General features: G+C 39.9%; 1 protein-coding gene across 1 annotated transcript; it reads right to left on the bottom strand.

Moving 5' to 3' along the window:
* Positions 1–6,367: 6,367 nt before the first annotated feature.
* Positions 6,368–18,807, bottom strand: ccdc138 (coiled-coil domain containing 138). The gene is made up of 15 exons (XM_085764257.1): positions 18,745–18,807; positions 18,358–18,397; positions 18,067–18,181; positions 17,866–17,966; positions 17,423–17,583; positions 17,024–17,161; positions 16,055–16,174; positions 15,364–15,441; positions 14,985–15,104; positions 14,155–14,307; positions 13,954–14,070; positions 12,149–12,353; positions 10,547–10,720; positions 7,575–7,713; positions 6,368–6,972 (listed from the first exon to the last, which is right to left on the bottom strand). Exons 1-15 carry the CDS (start codon positions 18,805–18,807, stop codon positions 6,846–6,848), a joined length of 1,851 nt encoding a protein of 616 aa, XP_085620383.1. The 3' UTR covers positions 6,368–6,845.
* Positions 18,808–19,680: the final 873 nt, after the last annotated feature.

The raw sequence follows: 19,680 nt of genomic DNA, 5'->3' as shown, positions 1-19,680 counted from the left end.
TCCTGGCATTTGACTTTTTTTTGAGACGTGACTGTGGACTTGGCCTTCAGCACACCAGAGTATGGAGCAAGCAGACTCAGGAACAGAAGTAAGACCTTTGACATCATGTATATTGTTTAAGTACACCTAAATGGACTCGCTTCAATTCATTTGCTTTGTACTTTTTTGCTGTTATGCAATAAGCTATAAGGAATCTGCATCCACGGCCACAGCTGTTTTTAGGCTCAATGCTGCTTTGAGCTAAATGATATGGTCATTGTTACCTGCTTTCTAACTGTTCTAATTGCTGCTATTATTCTCTATCCTCACATATTTATGCAGATTGTTATCTGTTTTTCTACTGCTACAAGTGCTGCTACCATTCTGTATCCTATTATGTTTGTGCAGGTAGCAATGCCATGCAGCGTTCAGCTGCAATGCTAAAATGCTCTAAATGGCCATGCAGGTATTATAATAAAACACAAAGTGCAGTCGACGCAAAATACGTGGCATTAGTTTTGCAGGTTTTGTTCACACTATAAGCCAAACTATTGGACAAACTGACATCTTGACTTGATGATGACTGGAGAGAAGAGGCACTACAAAAAAAGGAACCACAAATGTCTACTCAATTTAGTGTTAATCCATCACATAGTTGTAAAGATAATTCAGTTTGGACCAAAGTGGTGGACCACCTGACAGATCAGTCTAAATATACAACAGCACGGAGACCTCATGAATAAGTAAAGTAAATGATGAAAGACAACACAAAAAATAGAGAATAGAGCATATGGAGTATGGTGTAATGGAACAATTAACAAAGGACAAAATTAAAAAATGTCCTTTTTTTCAGTGTCAGAGGTGAACACTGATACTTTGATGCGGTGCAGTCTAGACTGTTATTTATCAGCTATCACAGCAGACATCGACAGGGTCGGTTAAGGGCCTCAAGACACCAAGTGGAAAATCGCTAATCACACAGCTCATTCAAACCTCCAACAGTTAATTACAGGTCATTAAAAGTGACATATTAACTAGATGGTTCATCAAATGAGAGATGATTGCATTGGAAAAAGACTCTAGGATAAGATTTGTAGACCATATCTTGATTCAGGCATCGGTTCTCGCCCTCAAACGTACTTTCATCTCTTTCTCTGGATTGCTACTGCAAGACAAGAGGCCAAACCACTTCTCCCTTTCAAATTAAACATAATAACTTGTTGCTCACTATTGTATAGCCTTATCTGTATCAAGGTTCCAACATAAATAGCATTTCCAGATGCTTAATTACTTCTGTATCATATTTCTAATTCCATAGGATTAGTACGATGATACAACCTGGATAAACACAATACAGTTCTCTCAACGTGGAGGAATTTTGTTGTGGACATTACTTAAGTGAATCTTTTTATAGTGAAGACTGTTTCTCCAGCAACATGACATTAGTTACTACCTCTCCAAATAACTCTATCATCAGGCTTTCACAGTGTGCGGGTGTGGGTTGGGTGCCAAGATTCCCAAGGCCTTAGCTAAACGCTGAGGTGTGTATGTGCTGGCTGAGGATCTTAAGTCTGCTTCATAGAGGCTCTGTCTGGCACTGAACATGCCGGTGATGCTGCTGTGGGGCAACAGGACAGCACTGAGGTTGATCTCTTATCACATTTCAAACTCTCAAAATTGCCCATAAATAATCCATTAAACTCTAATCAATTGGTAGTCTAAGAACACACAAACACACACACATGCAGAAGTACATGTGTCTCTTCAGGGTCTGTTTTCTGCATCTTGACTTGGCTTGACTTTGAATGAAGAGGGTGAAGCCATTCTGTGCCTCTTCAGGGCAAGGAGTGCCAACCAAGAGACTAATTAAACCTCTGCCAGTCAGCTACACCTTTACCCTCAACACAACAAAGTCAAGCACACACTCATCAATGTCAGTCATCCCAAAAACATCAAAGAGCAGCAGTACAAGTGGTGTCCAGACCTCAGTCAGGTGTATTTCCAGATCAGAACTTGTGTCTGGAGCACCAGATGAACTGCGTTTGCACTCTTCATGATTTGCAACAGTTGTAACTGCAGTGAAATTTCGCAACTGTGCTTCTACTGAAATCTACAGTGACATTTTCATGGCTTGTCACTGGTACAGCTTCCTTTCATGTTTCTGCATTTTTGGGGGAAATAATCCTCGGTATAAAAGCACGAAAGGAGACATTTAGCAGAACACATGCAGAGATGGATGAGCGACACACGTAGAAGGAAAACTTCTGGTCTAAAAGAGGACTTAAACCTCACTTCAAAAAGCACAATCAACATCATATACAAACTGTTCTGTCGATTCAAACCAAAGAAAACAGTAAAATACCACGAATAGAAATGAAATAAAAGATGTGAAAACAAACTGAAATTCAGAAACCAGTGTGATCCGAGCCCGTCTGCAACGAATAACCCCTGACAGCTGCTTTCACTCACAGCTTCTTCAAACACTACCTCATTTACAGCCAGGTATATGACCGCAGCCTCCATGTGCTTATTGCATTACTCAATCAGCATATTTATGCATATTGTGGCTGGTGGAAACAATATACATTTGGTGGTCTGCCATGTCAAATTGTTGATTGACTTGACTTTATGGTTGTGCTGAAGTGGAACCGCTAATGTTTCCCCCTGCCAGCCTCCTCCCACCTACCAAATTACATTTTAATGAGGTTTACCAGCCAGACCAGAGCGAGGCGACTCTTTAGAGTAATTTTCGGAATTTTTGGTCCACTGAAAAAACCCAAACATAAATCAAGATCAGCGTATAAAGCCGTGTGGGTGATGCTGTGCAGGGCAGATTGGTGAGGTTAAACGTGTTAGGGAACACGGACCAGACACCGCTCTGCTGACTGCAGCGCAGACCAGACTTAACTGAAGTCATGAAAGTAAATAAATCAACTGTCCACAGTTCCTGAAGTGGGCATATAGGCAATTAACCTTCATTAAAGTGATACTCTAACCAAATCTATTGTGATGTCAAACACTTGTTCCCTTTAGGCTTGAAAAGCAGCTGAAAGAGATTTTGTGGATTCGTTCACCTTGAATTCAAGTCAGCTAAAATACATACAGTATTACCTGTGATGATTTAAAAAGTAATATCCATTCAAAACTGCGCTCCCCATCTCCATTGTGTGTCCATAAGCTCAGTCACTTCTTCTTACACATTATTGTGCTTCTGAAGCGTTGAAACATAATAGGATTTGTGCTTTATTTAGGTGAAAGCACACTCTCAAACTACAAACTCAGCATTCTATACACTGCCTTATACCACATGTGGTATAAGGGTGATATGTAAATATTGGAAAACGTACAATTCATTTCAGTATTTTTTTTTATACATAGTACAGTATATATTAAATGTCAAAATTTTAACACGTTTTGTTTTGAACATGAAGGTTTGTCAGGATTAGTCAACTGAAAGATTTTCCAGGTCTAAATTAGGGAACGATCATGATGGTGGTTAAAAAGGCAAACAATGTATGACGTTAAGAGTTATCTGAGGTTCTGGGCTGCAGTGTGAGCTTCAACCTTCAAAATAAAAATGTGTGATTATAATTATTATTTTAGTCTAACTAGCTCGTTTCCATCCACTGAAGAAAACTATGGAACATGGTTAAGAACTTTGGGCTGACAATATCTAATTACAAATATGTTAGAAATGGCATTAACGGTGATGTTGTGTTGGACGAGAGGTGTTTATAATTGTCAGTGTTGCACTGACGCACGTTCAAACTGACTGCAGGCTTCGCCATAATGAGGGAAACTGCAAACCATTTACAGCCATCCTTTAGGCCTGCAGAGGGTGAAAAGGCGGTGTGTCACTTTAAGGTCATCTTTAATCAGTGCCAGGCAAGAAGCAGTAAACAGAGGAGCAGTTTGATTTAAAAGGGTAATTGTGGACAAAAAACGGAGATTAGGACAATTTTATTTGCGAAGGCTGCTGAACAGGGATTTGCCCCTGGGGTTCATTTAAACTGCACCGCTGGGTGAAAACACAACCTTAACACCTACTGCATGTCCTGAACAGTTAAGCTGACATTATTACATTCATTTGTAAAGCCAGTTAACAGTCCAACACTGATGGGCTGTCATGTGTAACCACGGTGTTCAATAGCTCCAAATTACAGCAACAGATGATTTGATGCAAAAATTGACTTCTCGTTGAGTTCCTGTTTTTTTTTTGTATTTGTGACATGCTCTGACAAAGAAGAGATAGATGAAGACAAACGGTTGAATTACCTTGAGAGAGAGACCGTATTAACCACACTACATCTGACCTTGTGAAAAGGATTTTGGATTTCTGAGGATCGATATGTGAACTTCTGTCCTGCCCCTGCAGTTTGTGAACAGAGTCAGTGTTTTTCAATAAGCTCAAATTAAAGAAAGGTGTCCGCCGCCGTCTGAAGACCCTCCTCGAAGGTCAGGGTTCAGGAGTTGTGCATGTAACCTGGGTGGCTTGTTGAAAAATGGTCGTCACAGGATGATGTGTTTACGTGGCAGTGTGTTCCGCTGTTGATCATAAACCCTGCTGTTTCCATCTGATATCATCCAGATGCGACAAAATTCACAACAGCCACAACAAGAAAGAAATGTAAATACTCTCCTCCTCCATAACTGCCAGAAAAAAAAAAATCTCAAACAGAATCTTCTTTGATTGTGGCTGTTCTCAGCTGGTTAAGCAGTAAAAAGGTAACCAAATTAAAAGAAAAAAAAGAACGAATTAATGGTAGGCTAGGACTTAATCAGATGGATGAGCTCGGCCAAGTGGAAGGGGATTTCCTCCATCTTTGCTCTCATAATTTAGTTTCATCCCCTGTGGAGAATAAAATGATCCTACTTATTTACAACAGTGCAATCATTTTTAAAAGGGGCACTAAAAAGTAGTTTTCCAGTCATTTTGTGTATATGGAGAACATTTAACATTGCTTTTGCATGTGTTCTGGTGCCTGCTATGTAATAACACACGTGGTTAGAAACCAAAGTAATTTGGGATAATACCATTCCTTATCATTAAATGGTCTAAACTATAGGCTACAGCTTGCCCCTGAGCCTTTATCACAGCAGAACACAGACTGCATTATCCACAAGCTTCCAAACACATCCAAGAGAAAAATAAAACACTGGTTTAGAAATGCTACAAACTAAATACAGAAACGACAATGTAGCAGCTGGACACATGTTAGGGCTGCACAATGCTGACCCCCATATCTGGTACTTTCTGTGGTAGTTTGCCTGAGCGATGCTCATTTTTTACACTTTAACAACAATAACACTGAATGACTCATTTTCCACCAGTGGACCTATTGTATCATACTGATTGTAGCACCTGGTGCAGATGAAAATCATTTCCAAGAGTCTGCAACTCAAGGAATTACTTTAACTCAGACATTTAAAACAGGTTGCATTTATTTTGGCAGAGTATTTCTTTTCAAACATCTTTGTATGTGAATGTTTTTTTTTCCCAGCAGGTGGTTTAAGGCCTCCAGGTTAAACTGACTCACTGCTGTTTGCTGACACAGTTAGATTTTATTTTATTTTTTCCCCCAGTTTTAACCAACCACTTCTTCTCACCGTCCAATGTGTTTAGGAATTACAAATAAATTTACATTACTAGGTTTGTATTAAAGGTCTGAAAGGTGACAGAAAATGACATATCATTCTGATAACACAACTGATATTAATACTTAATCATTATCAATGTCATAAACTAAAATGGAGGAAAACTTTGAATTAACTCTTAAACATTTCATCTAAATTCCCCTTAGATTTTTTTTTTTTTTTTTTTTACATCTAGCCCCTTAAATCACGTTTCTAATCACTTAGACTAATTACTCTGAAATGACAGAGCTACTGTTATGCGTTTTGAAGGGATTAATCTCAAAACAAACTCGATGTCAGTGTGAAATATCATACCATCACTCACAATAGCTTTGAATGGACAATGAAAGGTACTCTATTTTTTTTATTTTATGATAAATATGTGATCCAATGACACAATTATCCAGGACACTTTTTATCTTAGAGCCCAGACCTGAACTGAAGTTTTGGAAACCAACTAACAAGCGGTTAATTTGGGAACTCGGATGCTGTAGGGCTCTTTAAAAACCTGGGTGCAGCTCTTTCAAATCCAGACCAGTCGAGCACTTCCGAGTGGTTTTCAGCAAGTACGTTTTAAATATCAGTTGTAATTGTTCCAGTCCCTCCAATCTTCCCCATCAACCAACACAACCAGTGTGTCCCATACTGAGGCCATTACTCCCATCAACCCACCCATGCTCTGGAGCAAACAAATAAGACACATTTATACAAAACATATGGATTTCATATGCAATCCAATCTCAATGTTCTTTAGTTCTTTTTTTGTTTATTGCCATTAAAAAGCTTCACAGTCACAGCCTCTCTTCCTCTGTGCACATGAGACACCCATTAAGGCCACTGGCAAGCATGCCACACGTTTTAAAAAAGGTTTTTCATCACAGAAAAAGACAAAACATCAGATTAACATAGTGGAACACAGAGACAGAGGGGTCAGAATGTGCAAAACATACACAATGCTAACAAAGTACTTGTGACAGACAAAAGAACTTCAAAAACATATCACTATATAAATAAAGAATGTGGGTCTGCATATGTTATTTGAGGTAGAGCACTGTACTGTACTCTTGGAAATGTGGTAATTACAGTTTGAGCACACATGAAAGACCGAGCAACGTGCTCAAGTAGTGAAATACAAGGCAAGACGTTTTTCTCTTAACTGGGAAGTCTGAGCTTTTTTGAAAAAGCGACCTTGAATCCATTGTGAGGGTGAGAAACATATGTGAGAATGTGTTTCATTTAAGGTTGAGAAGAACAGACCTGAGGTTAAGGCAGAGGAAAGTGTGTGTGTGGTTGGTTTTGCGATAAAGCTCTTGTATCTGATGGTGGAGAGAGGACAGCTCAAACAGGCGGCGGTTCTTCCTGGACAAAAGGAAATGAAAACGACATAACCTTGAGTCTTAAAACATCAGGGGAAACATATTCCCTGGCCTAGACTTAGTCACATTTGTCTGTTACTAGACCCTTGTTTGATACTGCCTTTCTTTGGATTTCTTTTCAAATAGCTTTGTAATTATGGGATGAGCAGCAACAACATAATGCGGTTTGATATAGTGCCATCATCAGGTCAAAATCATTATCACTTTTTTTTAGACATTGGTTTGCAAAACTAATGGCACTGCTGACTAGTGTTGTTTCACCTCCTCAGTCCTTGAGCTGTTCACAGTTCCCAAGGGAAAAAATAACAAGGCTCAAGGTTTTATCTACAGTAGGTGGCACAAGAAAAGCAGTTGGGCATCACTGCCATCTTCCAAAGCGTATCCTTTTAATGTAGGGAAAGGGACTCCATATCAGCAGCCTTTGCTAAGGTCATATTCACTCAGTTTCATTATTCATCAGATAAGCATCAATCTGCACTAGCAGAAGAGAAATGATATGACTGCACAAGCATATGTCTGAACATGCAGGTGTTTACCACCCATGATCTGATGCATTTATTTTCCTATGGAAACCACAGAACCTACCTGATGCTGGAGAGCTTCTGCAGAAGCATAGAGAGCTTCTCCAGCAATGGGAGCTCCAGACGAGGGTGTTTAAGGAGTTGGGACGCTGTTCGGAAAAACTCCTCACAGCTACAGGCCTCCAGGAAGGGATTTAGGTAGCCTACAAGTACACAAACACAAGCAGAGTGAAGAAAGCAGGATATTATCAGAACTATTTCCTTGATGAACAACACATTTTGGTCCAATGTTAAAACTTCTGAAGAGATGGAAATCATCAGCTTCATTTTGCCATACTTTTTAGATTTGCGTAGAAATGAAAACTACATGGACGCACAAACAAACCATGAAAACACTTTAACGATCAAACTGAGTGAGACAGGGACACAGATGCTGGTCAGAGGGACTCTGTGATTATTGTATTTGGAAGAGCTTCCATATTGTCAGTGTTAACTCTGACCTTGCTTTCAAACCAAACCTATCACACACACGGAGATGAAACAGAGAAAGGCCAACAGCTTCAATCCACACAGATGGGGGCAGCACATTTTTTAAATTAATAAAAGCAAATGTCAACCTTATGAAGTCCTAAAATTAGTCGGTTCCTAGTAAACAAACATTTGTTTTCGCTAAAGTCACATTCCTGCTCCTTCGAAAAAGTAACTCTCCGGTCTTAAACCACGCATCTGGGTGAGGGAATACAATCTGAGCCACAGAGGGACTTTTTTGGCTGGTAGAGCAGTACAGCTGGCATCAAATCACAGGAGAGGACTGGATGGGGAAGAAGAGGATCAGGTTCAGATAAGAAAGGATATGACAGGTAGAATCTGATAAAAAGAGAAGGATGAAGCAGCAGAGGGTAGTTTGGTCAGTCTTTGTTCTACGAATAACATCACGCCCTCTCAAGGTTAGAGAACTACTAAAGATGATTCATGTTACTGATATGATCTTTAACAATTTTCATCAGCTTTTTAGATTTTCTGAAACATGCATGTTTTTAACACCAGCATATTTTTTTCTAATCTTCTGAAAAAGTGAACATTTAGAAAATGTCTGCTGGACAACACAGCTGTAATCTAAACCATGTCCTTACAGTTAGTTGATAAGGAGGTGTAGCACTGCTGCTAGACATTATTAGCTACTTTTGGACTAATTGTGTATGGAATATGAAATTTCTCAAAGAAAACTTAAACTCAAAAAACAAAAATGTACAGTTAGATTAAATTTGGGAAAAGAAGGAAATCTCCAGAATCTGGAACTAGACAATTTATTGAAGGTCAAGTTGTTGAATCATTTTCTTTATTAATATGACATTAGTGCCTCTGAAAAAGATCATCAGATTATATCACTCAAAGCGTAACAAATGTCCAGTCTTCTGAAAGGGCCTTTTTAGAGCTGACTGATAAAAAAACAAGAAGGTTCTTGGTTTGATTCCTGGGCCTGGGCCCTGTCTGGGTGGAGTTTGCATGTTCTCCCTTCACCTGTGTGGGTGTTCTTCAGGTACTCCAGCTGCCTCCCGCAGTCCAAAGACATGCACACTGGGGTGGTTCATCTCTATATGTTGCCCTATGATGGACCAGCTGTCCTGGATGTACCGCGCCCTCGTCTTTGTTTATTGCATTATCATTTTAAAAAAATATATTTTTCAGGCATTTTTGCCTTTATTAGATAGAGAGGGACGACAGGAGACTAGAAGAGAGAACGGTGGAACAGATATGCAGCAAAGAATCATCCCAGTCATCCCAGACCGGCAATATCCTGCATGGGACGTACCCTCTAACCACCCACCCAACCAAAGCACCCCAGCATCATTATAAATGATAACAATATGATTTCTGCACGTCTGTCAGCCCAATGAGGTGACAAACACGCACAGACTGTACTGTAGGCCCCTGGACTACGTGGTGCAGTTTGGTAGTTAATGGCCCTAACTGTTTACCAGACACTGACATAAAATAACAACTGTGTTTGTATATGTGTGTGCTGAGGTGGCCCGCTGCATTTTTTGCCATCCATGTATCACAAGCTGTGTTGTGTAACTTAACTTTCCGACTGAACTTTACACAGGCATTCAAGTTGTCACAGAATGACCACAAATGTCCTGTCTGTGTGTACGTGCGGGTACCTGTATATTTTTTTGTGTACAACTAGACCTTTTTGTTTTGATTTGTTTTATTGGCAATCTTCAGGTGTAAGCCTCCCCCCAACCCCCCCTCTTCCTCACCCCGCTCCGGTCTCCCCTCATTACTGCTTGTAAAACACAATAATTAGCAAGTCTTGCTAGACTTACAGTCCCTCAGAAACGCAAAACTATGCACACATGTACAGCTCGGCCCCAGCCGCCTCTGGCATATGGCTCTGCTGTGCATTAGCATACAGCAGTCTTAAATGATATGGCTCATAACCTTTCCAAACTCGCCCTTCCATGAAAACACACTGCAGCTGTTCTCTTGTCCATGTCCACCTCCGTCAAGTCTTTTGTCTTTCTATAAAAGCGCCGGGAAGTGGTGCAAGTCCAGCGTTTTATGCCTTCAACTTCCAGATCCGTTGCCTGACCAGTGCTTATGATTGATGTGCGCTTAGACAAACTGATTTTTTTTTTAACATGTGGTTTTGATATGCATGATATGGAGTGATACTGCAGGAGGGGCTGGTATAAATCAAAGTAAATAGTGATAGTAAAGACAGTCTATAAATCTGGGCTAGAGGAGTGATCACAGAATCTTTCAAAGCTACATCAAGCACAGATGATTTCCGAGCACGGCTAAATGTACAAAGCTCAAACTGAATCTTGAGGTCACAGGAGACATTCTATTGAAGTGCTAATTGACAAAGGAACCAGCACTCCACAATGTTACTGCCATGACCGAATTTTACAGTTCGATTGTGACTTATCATTTGGCAATGGAAAAAAAATAATAACGTCTGTTGCAGACTCAACGTCATATAAAGGTGGTGGGTTCTACACAATACTCATCTGACACATGCCTACTTACTGGACTGTTCAGTTAGCTGCATGAGGAGGTGTATAGGTGTGTGGAGACCCCCACGACTGGCCTGTAACACCCTCAGTAGTGCACACACTCCTCCATAGTGGATGAACAGGCCTCGACTCTCCTCAGACATCAGCTCAGAGTGGAGGCTGTCCAGAGCCTGGGCCAGCGCATCAGCTGTGGGCAAAGAGAGGGACATATTTACATTCAGAGGGTGGGCTGCACAAGTAATCAGAAATAATCATAAATCTCAATGTGGCTAAGTGTAAAATCCAAATTAAACAGCATTGTGGCACACGGTACGATCATAAGCATTACAGTGTTACAGAGATACCCCAGCTAACAAATCTATTCTCCAGACATCATAAAAAGATATGTAAATAAATCAATGTGACGCATAATCCTAGAGACAAGTACTTCATCCTATGCACTGTACTGTATACCTTTTGCCACTGTTTTCAGCAACTGGAAAATACTCTTCAACCTACCTTTTCCAATCCTATCCCCACTATCAAAGCTGTGTTTCCCATCTTTCTACCACTAGACTTAGTTACAATGCCTGCCATCCTGCTGCAGTCCACTTTTTATGTCCAAAACCCATTACGCCTGTCAAATTCAAACATATGATCTTTGATCACCTACAATAATTATGAGAATTTCTGAAGCTCTAATACTTCTGGAATGCCTAAAAGTGATTTATACACTGTGAAACAGGATAAAAGCTTTATTTCTTTTCTTTTGGACTGAGTTTGGTTTGCGCCACCCCAGAATGGTACCTATTATAAAAAATTGCAGCAAATATGAGGAGGAAGGAATATCTCGCCATTATGCTCAATCTGGTTTTACATTAATCCAGACAAGGGCAGGAAGCAAAGCTGGCAAGCAGATTGACAGAAAACAGTCTGTAGAGAAAAACAGTAAGGGAGCCCTGAAGCGTTACGAGCAGATGGAAGGGCAGGTCAGTAGAGAGTTTCATCAAATACATGAGGATATGAAAGATCAGTGCCTCAAGATTTATAATGTGGGAGGCCAGAGAGCAAAAAAAATGGATGAATCTAATAGCTTCATGACCTTTATAAATATTTGTAAGGCATGCTAATGGCTCTGTGAGGCTGATGCTCCTTGTAGAGAAAACAAAACAGAAAGATAGAACAACAGAGATCCAAAAGTTGTTTTTGATCATATTAGTAGTGCTATGGTGGAGGAGTAGCCATAGTGGCTTGCTCATAATAACATTAGTAACATACTGATGTCTAACAAATGATTAAACAACTTGTTTTCAACTAAAACATTCACTCAGTGGGTGATTATGAAACTGAGCTCACCCTTGAACCACACCTTTTCCTCCTCACACATCAGTTTCTGACTGTGGCTGATCAAACTGTCTGTCCATACTTTTTCCTTAACCGGAAAATAGTCATAAGCTCCGGAGACATCTCAATCAACGTTACCAATGTTGTTACTTGATGACTATTTAAACATCTGTCTCCATAATTAAATATGAGGTCTTTCCCATGTGATGTAAGCCCATAAAGATAAGAAACTCCTTCAAATTTGCAAATATTTTCCAGCTATAATATAGCCACGTGTGTTCAGTGATAATACCTTGTGTAACAGTGCGGAGGATGATGAGTTTGGAGAGAATGCGTGTGTGAGGACATGGACTACGGTAAAGTTTCCTGAAGGTTCCTGCTGCCTCGCTGCAGGACCTGGGCAGGTCTGGATCTTCAGACTGCAGCAGTGCTGACTGGCCTGCAGGCTTCAGCACTTCCTCTCCTATCCGTCGCAGAGTGGCAGAGAGCGCTACATGCTGTGCAAAAACACACACCAGTTATTGTACAATGTGCTCAGTTGTTATATAACTGTCAAAAACAGGAATTAAATGTCTAGAATGTTCCTCATCAGAAATCTGTGAAAATTAGAGACCGGCATGTGATGGGATCAAACCAGCTGTGACGGATCAGACTACTTCACGGCCTTCATTTTCATCTCAACTCCATTGGTGACTTGCACGGCTGCGACGCCAACAAAATCTGTCAGACATAAACACCTTCCAAAATACTCAAAATTGCCTCTGTGGTAGTTCCAGCTATGCTAGATGAGTCCAAGACCACATTTTGAGCACGTACCCGCATGCAAGGTGAAAGGTACGGCAACAACACTGTTGTGGCTGGTAAAAATACAAGGTCAGCCTAAGAGGGAACCAGGAGACTTTTTCTCCACGTAACTGATGGAGTCAATAAATCAATGCAGTACAATAGCTATTATCCAAGATTTGTGTATTTCCAAAATAACGAAGAGCTTGTGGTTTTCAAATCCACGACACCCCTCCTCACAGATGATTCACCTCAGTCAGGACCCCCAAGACTTAGTAACATCTTCCTTCCTCTATTTATGTATTGTGGCCTGAGTAGTGGTTGGATTTTTGTTATAAAAAAGTGAACACATATTGCAATAATAAGGAAGCATGTGATTCCATTTGAACATCAAGCATGTCACTGTGCAAGAATGACATGGCCTGACAAACAAACATGAAGGGGCCAAGCTCCCTGCAGCAGGGCTGGAGAAGACTGGAGCATGAAGCTGGAGGAAGCTGGAGGCTGGACTGGAGGGAGAGGAAATACGTGGCTTGAGGCACAGCTGGGACTAAAAGTTCCAAGAATGAGTTGAAGGTGAGGGTTATGGGCTGGAGGCTAGTATTAAGACTCAGAAATTTACCAAGCTGACAAAGAGAGACTTTTGATAACCACAAACCAACATGGAAGTTGTGTTAGTTTCTGCTACATGATGTTGTGTGACCAGCAGTTTTGTATGGATAACATCTATCTCTTGTTTGTTCTGCAAACACCATTAACACAAAAAGGTGCAGGGCACAAACTTAACCACTTTTGTTAAACAATTTTTACATCTGTGATGTTACTTTGTGATTGCCCACGTCATTCATTGCAAAGAACGTGGATGCTGCTGAAAAGCACTAATATCAACCAACGTTTTGACCAGGGTTTAACTGGATCTCTTTTCAACTGATGCAGGGCAGAAAACCAGCTTTTGGACAATATCAGTTCTATTTTAGCTATTTTAAATGTAGCTACCTAAATAGTAAGTAAAAGGACTTTTGTCCTCTAATATTTTACCATAACATAAGAAACCTTTCTGTTCCAGTGTAGTGATGTCAGACAGAACTGCAGCTTGTGTGACACCAGGACTAATTTTCAGACACACAGTAACTACAAAATAAATGGCCCGTCAATCTGACAACTTACTGAAAATCACACATACTGTGCTGTGAATTATTATAATATCCAAAATTAGCCTGGGTCCTAAAATCTAGATTTCTTTTATAAAAATGTATCCCACAATAACTGCGGCAGCACAGTTTACCTACAGAAGGAGACATAAGGTCTATTTACCTGTCCGCTATTGTCCATGTATCTCAAAGCCCAATGGATGAAGCGAAGAAGGCTGAGTTGGAGGTCTGATTCTGACCGGGGCATGTGATAAAGCTGATCTGCTAACAGCGGTAGCACCTAAGAAATCAAAGATGACTTATAACACTGATTGAAATAAAACTGTCTGGTGATGACAGTAAACCACTGACGTGAACATGTCACCTTGAGGCATCTCTCGCTGAGCGCTACTTCCTGAGGCAGACGGTGGCCCGCACCTTTGTCTTCATCTCCTGCTACCGGTGAGAACGACTGTCCATCAAGTACCCAGTCCAACAGAAGAGCCAGGAGCCTCGGTTGGGCAGGAGTGGAGCTGCCCTAAAGAAAAGAAGGTAAAGTGAAGGGTTAAATCATATCATTAAATCATTAAATTATCAAACACCCTCGACCAGTTTCACAATCACAGAGCAAAGTCAAGTCATTTAAAATTTCATTCACATTTCTTAAAATAATGATTATTTTAAGAAATGTGAATGAAATTTTAAAACTATGTCTATTTGCAGTTCAGTCATAGGATATACAAGTGTGTTTGGAAAGTGATTTCAGCAGGGAGACTGAAGGTGTTAATTAAACTCTGAAAATCACAGTAATGGAAACTTTGGCTCAGCCAATGCTCTGTCAATAGTGAAAGGAAAAAAATCCCTTAAATGGAAACTGCAACTGTATCCAGATAAGTAATGCTCATCTTCATCAACAACAGTGATGATATAACATAACAACATCGCAATCTATGAGTTATCAGGCCAGCTGGCAGGGGGACAGTGGTTTGTGAGGAGTGGGAGTTGTTCCGTTTCCAGCCTGGATATATGTGTAAATGAGTGTCTTCATGCTTGTCTAACCATGCTTAATGATGTGAGCAGTGTTCTTTCAATAAAGACTTCACAATAAAATAAAGAAATGTAGCCACAATTAGAGCAAATGGTGTTGATTAGTAATACATTTCAGTGTGAAAAAAAAACACAGGCACATGCAAGCAAACACAGTTCCTCAAGTACCTTGGTGTTGGGTTTGCCAGACGCAGCTGTTCTCTCCTTTTTCGACGGTTTAATACACTCAGTGCTCTTAACACTTCCTTTCTGGCAGCCTCTCGACACTACGCTGTGTTCATATTTCCTCTAAAAAATTAATGAACAGGTCAATAAATGTATGTATGAGGGAACATTTGTTTTAACCTTTAAATAAAAATCTTAAGCAAATAAAGTTCAGAAATTTCCAAACTACATGAAATTAATGGTTTTAAATTATTATTATTTGGTGTTGAAAGGCTTCAAGTAGCATTCAGACCATGGGACACTAAAACATTAACGTCACTATGATTATAATTTATTATTATCAATGTCATAACAATTTCTGAATGGATTAATATGTTGTTACCTGCAGGTTTTCAAGTCGAGCCTGCACCCTCTTTGACTGGCTCTCCAACGTCTTGTTTTGTTCACTGATCTCATTCAGCTGTTGATCAAAGAGTGAATGTCAAACTGTTACGTAAGACCATTGGAAATAAAAATTTACTAATCCATTTTCTTATGTATATTGCCTCTGGGTTTTGCTTTGAAGCAAGGAGACCTTCATTCAACACAGCAAAGTCTCATAAACCCGGAAAATAAGTGTAGACTTTGCGATCCTACAGTAATATTATACTATTATTAAATGTGAACCACTTTGTAAAATGGGCTTTAAAAAGTCCTCTGTAAATAAAAATTACAACTATCATTATTATTCAACATCCAAAGGTAGGAGGGTGATATTGTAGTGCCCTCCTGTGGTCTAAGTTACTAGTTGCTTGGTCTGAGTCTTACACTGCTCCATTACCATTACATTATCATATCCTGAGACAGATTTGATCAGTCACTCTAAGTTTAGAAAAAGAAAAATTACACTCAAACATTAGCTCATTTTCATCACAACAGATGGGTAATAAGATGGGTTGTATAGCGGCTTATTGGATATTATTTCAGAACTAGTTATTATAAGGTTATATATTATACCATTACGGTTCCAACAAGAGGACTGAACATTTTACCAGCAAATATACAATAAGTGTTTGTATGTGAACACCTCTTACCTGTTTCTTCATGTTGTCATTCAGCTCCTTCATTGATTCAAAGCTAGATTTGAGCCTCTTGTTCTCTTTGCACCGCTCTCGCAGAAGCTCCTGCAGCCGGACCAGTTCCTGCTGGTGTTTCTGGTAACATATCAGGCTGGATTTATTACATTTCAAATCTAGATTTACAGCTGCACGGTTGTGTGTCTTCGCCACACTAGCCAAGTTGCAGGAAATACGGTCAAGATTTCTCCTTCTTGAGTTGAAAATGGCCAGGCATGTTTTGCAGAACAGTATGATGAAATAGCAGACCTTTGATCATTTGGATATAAACTGTCAGTACTTCATTTTAACTTTGTAGCTATTTTGGTTAAATTGTGTGGGGTCGGGTGATGACCTTTGACCTTTGACCACCAAGTTCATCATCATCGGTGTAAGTGAAAGTTTGTGCCAGATGTTGTAAAATTCCCCGTGGGTTTTCTGATTGTACTGTATCACATTCACAAGCACATGAAATCAGTGTGTTGTTTAACTTTGACCTTTGTCCACTAAAACTGAATCAGTACATCCTTGAGTCCAAGTGAATAATGACAAATGGACAGACAGATGGACAACCCTAGCCCCTAAAATGCCCCAAACGCTGGCTATGTGGCATACATGTAGAAAGTCTTCCCGTAAACACGTCTGACAGATGAGGTTCATTTGAAGCAGTCTTTCCCAAAGCATGGTAATTATGCAATTTCACACATGAAATCCTAATGTAAAAATGCAGATTTAGATTTGGTAAAGTTTTATCCACATTTGGATATCACTTGTAGGATCGCTGGCTGTTTGGTTTAGAGGTTGTTTAAGACTAAGAGCCACACAATTACTATGTAAGACAAGTGGTAGTGTAAAACAAGAGGAGTCAAGGTGTGCTGAAGAAATAAAAGACCATCCTTGTGTTAAATGTAATTGAATGTAGTGTGTGTGTTTGTGTGTGTGTCTGACCTCCTCTACCGCCAGTATACGAGAGTGAACCATCTCCTCCAGTCCACTCAGCTTTGCCAAAGCCTCCTCGTGTTGTTTCAGTCGCCTCTCCCGCTCATGTAGCTCCCTCTCCCACTGTCGTTGGCTTTGTCGCTCTGCCTATACAGACAGACACACACTTTCATGTTACCATACTTCGTATACAACATTAACTAATCTCTGAAACTGAAAGTCAAAACTAATCTTGCCCTTGAATCATAATGTTATCTGCTTATCTGAGTTGGTGCATAATGTTGCAGATACATTTTAGAAACTGTCAGCCATACACTTAAACTTTTAACAGCAAGTCACTCTCTGTCCTCTAATTTTCCTACATGGATTAACTGATAAACGGTCATGCCAGTGGCCCCTCTAACTCACCTTTAGCTGTTCATAGATTGTCATCATCTCCTGGTAAACCATCGCTAGCACTAAGGATGAAGAGCGGCGCAAGTCAGGGAGGTGAGCTCTCTGCAACTCGTCGTCTGTCTCACTTTCATGGGACCCAGGGCTGCCATCCAGACATGAAGGTAGGGTCACATCTGGACAAAAGAAGGAAAAGCAGAACCCATGGTTTGATAATTATCTACACATTTATAATGAAGATCAGAAAGAAATGTGATACATTTCTGCAATCAAGGGATTAGTAAGTGAATGCATTTCAAGAACGTGTCTGGTGGGAATGATTTAATTAATTTTAATTGATTTATTACAGGGTACTTTTTCTGTAGATGCTACTTTAAAGATTAACAGTTATTAGGCTTCTTCTACCACAGAAAGCACAAGGACCAGTGACTAGTCAGGATCCTACACGTCATGCTCACCTGTTTCTGTAAACACCACCTGAGAGTCTTGAAGTGGGGCAGTTGTTAAGCCCCCACTCAGGTCCTCATAACTGTCATGCAGGCTATGACCAGTGCCAAACCTTAAAAAGACACAATACAAATCACAAACATGTTTTAGGCATCTAAAACAAACATGTTTTAAAAAAGAAGTAAATGTAATAGTGCTGCCATCAGACTTACTGTTGTGGATGTTTGGTCACTGCTTTAAACAACTCATTTAAAGCTTTGCTGTAGCACTTCAACTCTTTGCTTGGACGTCTGCATCTGTGATCCAAGATGAGCCCTCCTACTGCTTCTGGAGGAGGAGCCATGAAGCAAAGTTAGACATATCAGTCAATTTTTACATATCAATAATCAGCAGTTAGATGTGACCTGATAATGAGTCAGTTAAAAATCAAACTCAAGAGCTGCTAGAAGTTTTATTGTAAGGTGAGCAGCTACAACTCCCCTACAGTCATACAGTTCACATACCACCACTGTATCTGGGGGTAATGTCTTCTGAAAGTGGCACCTGAATAAAAAGAAGAAAGAAAAAAACAGGTATGAAATGTGTGTAACTTATTCATGTCACACTACAACAAGAGTAACAAAGAAACACACGTTAACTTCTAGTTTAAACTGACGTTGGTACATTGAAGTTTAGTGTTAAGTTTCCCGCGTACATAAATAGACAACAAAGCAGCAGTAAAGTAACTATTTCGACAACAGAAGTAAGCTAGGTTAGGTTAGCATAACTTACGTAATAGCATCAAATGTTTAGGCCAAATACAGATGTACAGGCAGCAGTGTAACCATGGAGTTATTATTAATAAGCTGAGCTTGTCTCGTTTCTACTTGAAGCTGTGGTTAAACTCAAACCTGGTTCCTTTTCTTCAGATATTTCCTCTCCACTTTGTCGGCCATGTCGGACTGGTGCTCCATGATCCACGGTGTCTGTGGTCAAAACAGACAGATAATTGGCTCAGTCCTCTGCACCATCACAGTCACCAGTGATAACAGTTGAACGCAAAATAAACTGGATTTCCGCTTGAAATTTCGGTTTAAAAGCCCATTCGTACTTAAGAAATACGTTTGGATGTTTCATACTATTTTTGAAATGTCAATGGTCATGTTTCTGACAACAGTCTGTCTTAACAACCCACCGAGCTCGTTGACTGTAACAACAACAAACCATGGATCCAGTCTGTGCAACAAACACAAACCAAATTTGGCGGAAGAGTGATCATGTGACCTGTTCATGTGACCCGGTCACAGCGTTTCCGTCGCCGGCAGCAGCGCCCTCTAGCGGGGGAGGACGGTGCGTTGCTCCTGGTACACACAACCATGGATGGCCAGTAGGTTTTTGTTTTTGTTCATTATTGCTGGTTGGCAACTCTCTGAAAAAACAACTAGCTACAAATCAAAATGAAACGGAAATCAAACTCAAATCTTTACATTAGGCGACAGTAAAACTAAAATAGTAAAGGTTGCACGTATTTGATGAAATAGCCTACTTTTAATGACTTTTCATTTAGCCTAACTTTATTTTATGAGGGTTTATTTGTTTGTCATTATTTTATTTGTGTAGGCTATCCATGATTGTTCTTTCTACTTTTCCAACATAGACTTTTAGTACTAGTAGGCTAGTGCTTGTTTCCTGATATGTTTTGTTTTTGTTTTTTAAAAAGAAAATTAAACTGGTTAAATTCAAGAGGCTATGTTGCATTTTAAGATTAAAGATGGCTCATTTTGGCTAAAACCTCCATTAATATGAGTTTTATAAATGAGCAAATTTAATCTAAATGTCCTCAGGCA

The sequence above is a fragment of the Trachurus japonicus genome, chromosome 21 (genome assembly GCF_045865225.1).
Source record: "Trachurus japonicus isolate A0001 chromosome 21, Traja_1.0".
NCBI classification, from domain to species: Eukaryota; Metazoa; Chordata; class Actinopteri; order Carangiformes; family Carangidae; genus Trachurus; species Trachurus japonicus.
This window is presented reverse-complemented; position numbering and strand designations above follow the sequence as displayed.